Consider the following 11,493-nt stretch of genomic DNA (forward strand, 5'->3'; position numbering starts at 1 on the left):
GCTCACCTCCCCCCCATATTGGAATGGTTCGTTCTAGTAGGTCCCGGGACGGAGCTCTTTCCGTCTTGCCGCTGCCGCGCTGCCTTGTGGGAGCATGGGATTGGCCTAGGATGCCGCGGGGAGCCGCGGTACCTTGTGGGAGAGCAGAAGAATGGCGGCGCCCGTAAGGCGGACTCTGTTAGAGGCGGCGAAGGGCTGGCGGCGGTTCGAGGGGCACTGGGCCGGTAGCCTTGGCTCTCGCAGCCTAGCCCTTGCGGCCGCACCCTTGAGCAGCGGGTCTCCATGGCGCTTGGTGGGCGCGTTGTGCCTGCAGCGGCCACCGTTGGTCTCGAAGCCGCTGACCCCATTGCAGGAAGAGATGGCGGCTCTGCTACAGCAGGTAGGATTGAGGCGCAGCTCACGGCTTCTAGGAGGTTCTTGGGGGAACCAATAGAGACACGTGGGCCTGGGTTCCATCACGACTCCGGCACCAGTTACTCCGAGTGTCCTTGGGCAAGTCTTATCTCCTCTCAGAACTTCAGGGTATTTACCTGCGCACTGGTATCTACCTTCCTTGGTTGTTTTGGTGCATAGAAGGCGTTCATTAAAAGATAGTTTGTTTTCCTTGTTCTTTATTGTCACGTTAGGCAGCTCTTGGAGAATGGTTTCCCTTTTCATTGCACACGCTAGGTATGCGGTGGTGAAGAAGACGGACGTCTCTCTCCTAGATCGTCAATAATTTAGAGAGGAGAAAGTCTGATGTGATGTTTTAGGAGAAGGCAGTGGGCACATCGCTAAAATGGTGCAATCAAGGCTGTCTGAGGGCCAAGTGAGAAAACAAGGGCAAGTATTCAGTGTAGTGGCTGTGAGGGGCTTAAATCCCTTCAGATACTGACTGAAGGTGGTTGTTTTTCCCAGAGTCTGAGATGTTTTGCGTCTTGGCTACTGAGAGTTCGAAACTTTAGTTTGTGCTTTTTACTTGGTTTATTAGTTTATTCTGCAAACACTTTATTAATCATTTTATAGATAATCCATTACCACCTGCTTTGTACAGACACTGTGCTAAGTGGTAGGCACGCAGTAGTAAGTAAGACAGACATGCCTTTGGTTTTCAGACTATTCAGTCTAGCGGAGGTGGACCAAGTCGGTAACCAAATAATCACATGACTGTATAACTGCAGATCTTGTTAAGTGTCATAAAGGAAGATACAGGATACTGTAAAAGGTTTAACAGGGGTATCTAATTTGATTTTATGGGCGGTGTCAAGGAATATCTCCCCAAGAAAGTGATATTTAAATTGAAATCTGAAGGATAAGCAGGAATTTCTTAGAAAAACATGAGGGACAACATTCTAGGAAGAGGGGACAGTGCCTGTACAAATTCTGTGAGGCAGGAAAACCCATGATGAGATTTTGATAGAAGACTGACAGGACCGGAGCATAGTAAGTGGGCAGGAAATGCCTGTCCCAGTTTTCTGTTCTTTGAAGCAGCTTGACCTTCAGTCACCTTCTAACATTGTAGCAAATGTAGCCCAAGCCCAAAGTGCAGGTGACCTTTCTTCTTTGGTTCTTTTTCCATGGTGTTTTGATTGTATGTCTGGTTATGATGAGTGGTAAAGTTCTTTGTCAAGCGTGCTATAGCTCTGTTTTCTACTCTGCCTGTGGTTTTCTTTTTTTGTCCTTTTAATTTTCCCAGATTGAGGTAGAGAGAAGTATGTATTCAGACCATGAGCTTCGTGCTTTGGATGAAGCCCAGCGACTGGCAAAGAGGAAAGCTGACTTGTATGATGAAGAAGCAGATGAACAGAATGTACTGTTGGTGCAGGATTTGGAAGATGTATGGGAGCAGAAATTCCTACAGTTCAAACCTGGAGCTCGCATAACAGGTTTGTGGTCTTTTCAGGCCAGCAAGAGACAAGGGAAGGGGGTGGTTAGGTATTTTGGTTCCCAGACAGAGAACATTTGCTTAGCCGTTACTTTGTGTTGTAAGTAACAAGTAATTGCAAAACTTCTTTCAGGTTGGCGAAGAATAAATTATTTTCCCTGTTCCTCACATCTATGCTAATATCATTTTTAAAGGCCTTTGTTATTTTTGAGCGGGAGGTAAGGGTGCTGGTGGGATAGCCTCTTCTCTCTCAGTTGAACTTCATGAATGTTACCTGAGTTTAACTCCAGTTTGGGAGTGAGAATGGGAGGGAGATTAAACCTTTCCCATTAGTTTCCTGTGTTTTATCTGAAATCCTTCCTAAAGCAGAGGATTGAGCTCTCTTATCTTAGTTCATATGTGAAGACCGAAGAACAGAGAAAGTTGGGCCTAGTGAAGTCAGTAATAGTGTCAAACCCAGCGAAGTTGTGGTGTTTGAAGTAGTGTGGGTGTAGCTTCTTTTCCAAAGGCTCAAAGAACTTTGTGTTGTGCTCCTCAAAGGAGAAGTTCAGCTTTTGGTCTTCTCTTCTTACATTGTAGTTTTCTCAAGATTGTGAGACCCTGCCCTGAAAGAGGTACAAATTAGATGCGTCAGGGTTGTAATTTGGTTGTAAGAGGACAGAGGTTGTGGCTTCGAGGTACAGTCTGCCTCAAAGGAAGATTGTAAAATTCTTTTCTCCTTGGTTCTGGCAGATCACAGACTTCTTGTCTTTTTTGACCCCCTTTTCTTCACAGAAGCTGATGAAAAGAACGACAGAACCTCGCTGCACCGGAAGCTAGACAGGAACCTTGTTCTATTGGTCAAAGAGAAGCTTGGAGACAAGGATGTGTGGCTACTTCCCCAGGCCGAGTGGCAGCCTGGGGAGACCCTCCGAGGAACAGCTGAGCGAACCCTGGCCACACTGTCAGGTGAGTTCTCTGCCCTCCTCTGAACCTCACAAGACTCCCTTCTGACTCAGTCCCAGGCTGACTTACGAGGATGGCTTTAAGGGTTGGAGGTGGGTCATTGATGGAAACTTTGATGTCGCTAAACATTTCAGCTAGAAAGAATTCTTATGTTTTCTTTTCTTACTTTATATTATAGCACATCGGTCTTATTGATGGCAGAAGAAACAATTCTTTCTTTCACTTGTAAAATGTATTCGCTTTATTGAACTCTATATATTTTTTTTCTACTCTTTGTGTGGGTTGAATTTTTTCCCCCCTAAAATCTACATTTTCATTCTCTAACTACTAACATCCACATGGCAGTTGCTTCTTTTCTTTTTTTTAATTTTTTTTTTCAACGTTTTTTATTTATTTTTGGGACAGAGAGAGACAGAGCATGAATGGGGGAGGGGCAGAGAGAGAGGGAGACACAGAATCGGAAACAGGCTCCAGGCTCTGAGCCATCAGCCCAGAGCCCGACGCGGGGCTTGAGCTCACGGACCGCGAGATCGTGACCTGGCTGAAGTCGGACGCTTAACCGACTGCGCCACCCAGGCGCCCCGGCAGTTGCTTCTGAAGGGAAAGGAAGAGGTCCATCTACAGGTTTGGATCTTGAAGTTTCAGTCAGTGGCCCTTTTCTTTATAAAGACTCTGAGGGTCTTAGTGCCAAACCAGAAAGGTTGGAGAAACTGCTGGCTTGGCCGAGTGGATCTTGTTGTTTGGCCTTCACCTCGTCTGCGGAACTCAGGAGTGTGGTTGTATGTCCTTCCTCTCCACATGCCTCTGTTTCCGTGGGCCGTTGTTGCAAAGTGGTGCTTCTTCGTGGTTGCCCTTCATCAGTAAATTTAACAACTGCTTTCGTAGCTGAAGAGCGGAGAGCTTCATCTTCTCAGTAAGACTCGTTGTCTTCCCAACAGAGTATAAAACATTCATCTTCAGGTTTCCACGCTTTTACGTATTCCACAGGGATGGATTGTTCTAGTACTTTTCCTGGTTTCGTTGGCCCAGATCTTTTCTTGAGCCCACTGTTGTGAAATACTTTATCGTAGTGGGTAGCTACGACGGATCCTGCCGTCTTGGTGGGTCCTACTCGTTGCCTTCGGTGGGATTTCTGTCTCCGTTTGGAACACCAGTGAAACTAACAGTGCACAGTATTTGCAGGATCAATATCTACAGTAAAATGGTTTTCAGTTTTTACACCACTGAAAGGTTCATTATTTATTGTTCATAAAACAGATCAGGAGTTGCTGTTTGGCTTTCTCTTTTCCCACGTTTTTGATTATTTTAATCTGGATTTCTTGAGGAAGTGGATTTTCTTTAATCTCTGCATAGGATGGATGTTTTCCTGATCTGCTTTGTGTAGAGTTATCTTTTCCTCTTTTTTTTTTTTTTTTTTTTTAAGCTACAGCATTGTGCTGAGAGGCTAAATGACATGAAGTGTCTTTAGCTCTTTCATATTTAGAATATGGTCTGTCACAGATTCACTCTTTAGCCCATACTTCAGATCTTGAAGAAGTACTCAGCCTTCTAGAACCTCTGTTTCTAAGTCACTGTGTTCTAAAATTAGCTTTGAAGTTTGAGTGTCTCTTTGAAAATGAGGACATTTTTCATTTCCTTGGCTGTCTGCTGTCATTTTGAGGAAGATATTTTGGTGGCTCAGTATTTGACAGACTGTATTATCCTTGATGAAGCTGTTTCCCCTCAGATTTAGGTTCTGCCTCAGGGCCCAGCACAGAGGCAGCCAATTGAAAAGTACCCAGACTTTCTATGAAAGAGGCTTACTTGCTTATCTTCAAATAGTTGGCTTGAGGGGCAAGCATTCAATTCAACACAAATCTAGGGGGCTGCTCAAATACCCCCTGGGGACGCTGGCAGGCGCCATTCCTATTCCTTCTCTGCTCCCCCCCCCCCCATTTAAAATTTTAGTGTGTACTTTCAAAAGTGAGAATCCTGCCACGCTCAGCTTGCACCTCTTCTTATCCTGGCAGCCTTGCTTACTGGCCCGACACTTAACTCAGTTACCCAGCTAGAAACCTCAGAGTTCTCTTTGGCTTCGGTCTGACCTCCAGAGCTTCTTGAGTCCTGTCTGGTCTGAATATTCCTCTTTTTATTCTCACAGCCTTAGCTGTCACCCCTTTTGCTTCTCACCAGATCAGGGGTTCTCAGCCTTGGCACTGTTGACATTGGGGCTGGGTAATTCTTTGTGGGGGCTGTTCTGAGCGTTGTAGGATTCAGTAGCATCCCTGACCTCTACCTGCTAGATGCCAGTAGCACTCGCCCATCCCCCACTCCCCCTAGTGTGACAGCCATGACTACCAAAAATGTCCCTAGATGTTGCCACGTATTACCTGGGGAGTCAAGTCATGGTGGTTGAGAACCACTGCACTGGACCTTTGAAATAGTTGCCCAAAAAGTTCCCCCTTGCTTTCATGTCTTGCTCTTCAGTGTTGCCAGAATGAGCGTTCAGACACAGGTCCCTTGTCCCTTCTCTGCCTGGGTTTCCCATAAAGGTTCAGACTTTGGAGCATGGCCCACAAATCCGTTTGCTCTGGTCCTGAGGTTGCCGGTCTTCCATCTGGCCGCACATCGCCGTATATTCTGAATTCCAACCCAGCAGACCTTCTGCGTTCCTCGAATAACGTGGTCATGTGTGCGTCTCTGTTTTGTGGCATGCTGGTCTCTGACCGGAGCGGTTTACTCCTCCCTGGTCTGACTGCTCAATTTTGAAGACTCAGCTTGTACATTGTACCTTCCGTGGTAGAACCTTCTCCAAGCCCCTTGGTAGACAGAGCTACTCCTCCTTCTAGGCTTCCATAGAATTTGTGTGTGCCTTTATTCATTTTATGCAACAAACATTTACTCTGAGCCTGCCGTTTGTCGGATGCTCTTCAGGCAGTGGGGTCACAGCGACGAACAGGACACTACTCCAGCTCTGTGCAAGCTTGTGTTCTAGTGGAGAATACGCCCTTTCACTTCCTCCATCGCCTGGCAATTGTTTATCGACACATTTCTCTCCCCAGCTAGAATTCTGACTCCCTTGGAGGGACGGACAGTATCTGTTCTTCCCCATCATCCCAGCTCCCATCAGGTACCTGGCTCACTGCTCGCGTGTTTACCGAGGATGTAGATTTGGCAGGATCGGTTCCCAGTCACCTTACTTGCCCTGCCACCGGCACAAGCACGTGCTAACGAAGCAGCAGCCCCGTCGGGCCTTCCCCAATCTGCAAGAGAGGGGGTGAGACAGAATGGAGTGGGTGGGGACCTTAGCTGTGCTCCCATGTCCTCAGCTGTCACCTAGGAGGTGGCATCTGGGTTTCTCGCCAGGATCACTGTGTTCAGATCCTCTGCTTCTCTCACACAGTCATGACTGATGCTGGCTCAGCTCTGCCTCCTGTGAGCCACGTGGACAGGCTTCCATCTCGGCACCCACTTTCCTCCTTTTAATATTCCTGTTGCAATAATTAAATGTGAGGGGAAACGTATAAAAGAGGTACTGACATTAAATGGGTGCATAACAAACAAAATGTGTTGATTGCGAAGTTATTAAAATGGTAAATAATACAAAATGATTAAAGTGGCGAAGAAAAGCTCACGAAATATAAAAGTATATGTACGTGTAAAAGTCGGAGTCCATTTATTTCCTGCTTGTTGGCACCTCCCTTCCCAAGTCCTTCTGCAAGATGGAATTCCTAGAGGTGGGCTAAATGCTCAAGGATGGCCACTTAACTATTTGATAAGTACGACCCAGTTGTCTGCAGTGTCCGTAACATTTGACCTTTTCAGGAGTGGTGTAGTGGAGCGTCTGTTTGTCTAGACCCCACCAACATATGTAATCATCTCTTTTTAATTTTTGCCTATCTTAGTAAAACATCTCTTCTGGATTAGGGTTTTTCTGATTGCTAGTGAGATTGACCGTGTTTTCAAGTGTTTATTGGCATTTCAAGTGTTTATTATTTGTGAGTGCCTATTTAAACTTTTTTAATGTTTATTTTTTAATTTTTTTTTTTTTTTAATTTTTAAAATGTTTATTTGTTATTTTTGAGAGAGAGCGAGAGAGAGACAGAGCACGAGCATGGCACGGCAGAGAGAGAGGGAGACAGAATCTGAAGCAGGCTCCAGGCTCGGCTCTGTCAGCACAGAGCCCAGTGCAGGGCTCAGATGTCATGAACTACTAAATCATGACTTGAGCCGAAGTTGGATGTCCAACCGACTGAGCCACCCAAGCGCCCCTATTTATTTATTTTTGGAAGAGGGAGCGAGACAGCTTGAGTTGGGGAGAGGCAGAGAGAGAGGGAGACACAAAAGCCAAAGCAGGCTCCAGGCTCTGAGCTGTCAGCACAGAGCCTGATGTGGGGATTGAACTCACTAACCAACTGCAAGATTGTGACCTGAGCCGAAGTCGGATGCTTAACCTACTGAGCACCACGGCTCCACTGTGAGTGCCTATTTAGATTCTTTGCTCATTTTATAATGAACCGTTTCTTTTTTCATATTGTTTGGCTTATATTTTTAATCTGTTTTTCCAGATTATAGAAAAATAATACATATTCATTGAAATAAGTGAAAAATTCAGGAAAGTATAAAGAAACTTTCTAATAACTCCATCACCGGTAGATACCCATTGCTGACGTGTGTGTGTGTGTGTGTGTGTGTGTGTGTGTGTGTGTGTGTTGCAGGTGAGCTCACCTCATACATAAATTCCTCATGTGATGCTAATAGTGTTTTTTGTTTGTTTTGGTTTTAGTATTGAGAGAAGCAATTCATTATATATGGTGCCTAGTAAATGTAATATAGGATAAGAAGTAATTTTCTGTCTCAGAGCAGTTATACCATTAACACTTTTTGGTGTATCCTGTTAGAAATCACAAGCACAGGGGTGCCTGGGTGGCTCAGTCGGTTGAGCGTCCAACTTTGGCTCCGGTCATGATCTCTCAGTTTGTGGGTTCGAGCCCCACGTCAGGCTCTGTGCTGAAAGCTCGGAGTCTGGAGCCCTCTTCAGATTCTGTGCCTCTCTCTCTCTCTGTCCCTCCCCTGCTCACACTCTGTCTCTCTCTCAAAAATAAATAAACATTAAAAAAAAAATGAGAAAACAAAAAAGAAATCACAAGCACATACATATCCTCTCCGGTTTTTGTTCTCCACGTAGTAGGAACACGGTTCCATGCCTCCGTTTTCTCAGCTCGTAAGCATCTCTGTATCAGCGCGGGAAGCCATAGCTTACGCTTTCTGACACCAGCCAGCGGTTTCATAATAGGCTTGTACCGCAGTTCTCCTTACCAGTCTGTTGCTTTTTACAAATAAGCTGGAGTGAGCATCCACTAATACTCGCCTTTGCTCATGTGCGCAGAGAAGCCATCTGGGGGGATCAAGTTCTAGAAGCAGAGTCTCTGGATGAAAGGGTACGCCTACTTGAAATTGATAACTCTCATCAAAGGTGACGGTTAATACTAATTTCTACCCTGGCAACATACACGAGAGTGCTGGTTTTTCTCTTATCCTTGACAGGCAGCGTATAGCTCAAATTTTTGGGACTTGGGTAATAATGACACGTTGTTGTTTGAATTTACGTTTCTTTAATTGAATAAGACTGAGCATCTTTCAAAGAGTTTATAGGTCAGTGATATTTATTTTTGTGTGGAAGGTCCTGTTTATATGCTTAGTTCATTTTTCTTCTAGATTTGTTGGCTTCTTCCTCATTGATCTCTAAGTACTTCTTACACCTGAAGATATTCTATTGTGGAGCGTGTCAAAAATATTTTTCTCAGTGTGTCATTTTTATCTTTCACTTTTATGCTTTGTTTTTCCTGGTAGAAATTTTATGTAAATACATAGTTTTCTGTTCTACGGATTTTTTGAATTTTGTGTCTTGGTTAGGGTTTTCCCTCTCGAAAATGATACGGAAAGTATCCCACAGTTTTTTCTAGTACTCTTTTGGCTTCTTTTTTCATTAATGAAAAATTTGAAGAGACAGAACAATTCAGGAAGTATTAAACATCCGTGATCCAGAATGAACAATGCTTTTATGAAAGTTAAATGTCTGTTGTTAAATCTTGGATCTGTATGGTGTCAGTTTTGATATGAGGACTGAGATTGGTGGAATCCAGCTTTATTTTTCCTCTTCAGCCAGTTCTCCAGATGCCCTTTAGTAATTAATGCTTGGTTGGGGTTAACCCTTCGTTATAGATTGCAGATAATATCTATCCATCTGTCTTTGTCTTTTAACTTTGGTTATGTTTTCACCCTACGGAAGTCAAATTGGGTCTTTTTCATGCTTTTCAAGTAACCCTCCCTTTAAGAGGCTAATGAGCTTTGCTTTACAGATACCAAGTGTTTTGGTCCTTCATCAGCAGACAGTGGCCGGGCTGAGTCTAGAAGCTTGGTGCTGTGACTCCAGGTAGTGGCATTTGAACTGCATTGCTGACTTCAGTTTGAAGGCAGTATTCTGGCAAGTGTGATGGACCCAGCGCATCTGGAGCCGGAGCCCGAGGCCACGGGCCAGGAGCATTTGGATGGAGACGGGAAGAGGCTCTTCAGGAATGACCCTCATCCTTACTCCTCACTCCTCACTCCTCACTCCCAGGGATTGCTTTTACCTCTCATGGGAAATGGCTCTCACAGAGACCCCCTGTGACTTGGGGAGCCAGAGTGAACAGGTGGGTGTGTCCTTATCTTCCAATTCTGTTTCTTCCCCATCCCCCCCTTCAGAAAAAAAAGTGGAAGCCAAGTTCCTGGGAAATGCCCCCTGTGGCCACTACAAGTTCAAGTTCCCTCAGGCAATGCGGACCGAGAGTAGCCTCGGGGCCAGAGTATTCTTCTTCAAAGCACTGCTCCTAACCAGAGGAGACTTCTCCCAGGCCTGGAAGAAGGGCCAGCATGTCTGGGTCTGTAAGGAAGAGCTGGGCGACTATTTGAAACCGAAGTACCTGGCCCAGGTTAGGAGATTTCTCTTGGACCTCTGACGAACAGTGCTGCTGTGGACAGTGCTCAAACAGGCCTGCGACCAGGGCCTCAAGGACACTATGTGCTGGCTCCGTCTTTGCAGGGAACATCGTGCAACCAACTCAGAAATAAACGAGTTTATTCTTGTGTGGGTCTTGGCTGATTTCTCCTTTGAGAATGACTGGCTTTTCCCTGTGAAGAGAGGGCCGTCTCTTAGGGCGCCTTTCGCTTGTGTCCAAGCTGATAATTGAGTGTTGCGTTACTTCATAGTGAATCAGCTGGCTCCCTGGGCCCAGAAAGAGAACCCAGGGAAGGAAACTGAACTTCTAAAAGCCTTGAGGTCTGTGAAAGCTTCTAGGCTCAGGCAAAAAAAGAAAAAACGAGTTCTGTGCAGTGTCTTAGCCTCTATCCATTTTGTGTTTTTCTCCCTTTGTACTTGATATGAAAGTCTAGCCTAGGAAATAATTTCTTCCTTTGTTTTTTTCTTTTGGTTTTTATTTTCTTTTTTCATTTTTTTTAAACATTTTAGATTTAAGCAGAATTTAATCATATCTGTTCTGAGACAGTCATGTGAATAAGCAGGTTGGACTTATCTCCCTTTTATCAATGGTGGGATCTTGGCCGCACAGGACTTGGCCCCAAGTCTTAACGGCACTGAGGGTGCAGGAGGAGAATGCTGATCTCTTGCCTCTGCGTTGGGGCTCTTGATCCCTCCCTGTGTTGCTTGAGTCATCACTGGTCGCTGGCACACGGAGGGCACCCAGGGAACATTTGCTAAACGAGTGGAAGAGAGGGAGCGTCTCAGGCCTGCCTGTGTCTGCACAGGATAGTGGTTCCACTAGCAAGGCTCCCTGGCTCCCAGTCCTGGCTCCCAGCTCCCTGGTTTCCTCTCACACAGCCTTCTGGGTTGAACAGATGGGCCCGTGTGATGTAAGCTAGCGGACTGGGATTTCTGTTTCTGCTTCAGACATAGCCTTGTGTTCTTCCCCGGGGTCAGGGAGATTGCTTTCCGAGGTCAAAGTTGAGGTGTCTCCTCCTGACAATGCCCTCCTTCCCATGTACCTCCTGCACGTGCTCTTTCCCCTCATTGCAGATGGAGATGTCCCCTAGCTGAGGCTTGCTGATTTCATGGGCAGTAGTGCCACCCTGGGAGTGAAACCTGGCCACCAGGAGAGGGTAAGTCCAGACAGGACCAGGAGTGCATTTCTCTTTCTGGGATTTGGAGTGAGTTGTAGAGGTGAACATATTTGCCACCTCAGGGAACTCCAGCCTAGAAGGGAAGGGATCCCCAGGGTGAGGTGGAGACTGTTTTTAAGACCGTGATGTCATGATTTATATGTGTGTGTGTGTGCGTGTGTATAAGAATGTATATTTTTGTTCTCTGTACCTATTCCTTGCACAGAACTCCTATGCAATTAGTGGTTTTGAGAGCAATCAAGTTGTCTTTTGTTATGTTAACGAGGTGAGGTTTAGAAAGCCCCTTGGTAACCTAAGGATGGGAGCTGATTGCTGGGGAAGCCAACCTTGTGACCGAGAGTTGGAACTTTTAGTCCAACCCCGTGACCTAGGAGGGAGAAGGGCAGGAGTTGGAGTTCAATCACCAGTGGCCAATGATGTAGTCAGTCTTGCCTATGAAATGAACCCTTCATAAAAATCCGAAAGGATAGTGGATGGTCTTCTGACAGCTTCTGGGGTTGGTGAGCACATGGGAATTTGGGGAGGGT

The 11,493-nt window shown here is 45.7% G+C and overlaps 1 protein-coding gene across 1 annotated transcript; it reads left to right on the forward strand.

Annotated features, from left to right (window-relative positions):
* Window positions 1-108: 108 nt before the first annotated feature.
* MRPL46 (mitochondrial ribosomal protein L46) lies at window positions 109-9,916 on the forward strand. The gene is made up of 4 exons (XM_058736643.1): window positions 109-379; window positions 1,676-1,865; window positions 2,639-2,812; window positions 9,536-9,916. The coding sequence occupies exons 1-4, from the start codon at window positions 152-154 to the stop codon at window positions 9,787-9,789; spliced, it is 846 nt and encodes a 281-aa protein (XP_058592626.1). The 5' UTR covers window positions 109-151; the 3' UTR covers window positions 9,790-9,916.
* The last annotated feature ends 1,577 nt before the right edge of the window (window positions 9,917-11,493 follow it).

This window comes from Neofelis nebulosa, chromosome 7, assembly GCF_028018385.1.
Source record: "Neofelis nebulosa isolate mNeoNeb1 chromosome 7, mNeoNeb1.pri, whole genome shotgun sequence".
Taxonomy (NCBI): domain Eukaryota; kingdom Metazoa; phylum Chordata; class Mammalia; order Carnivora; family Felidae; genus Neofelis; species Neofelis nebulosa.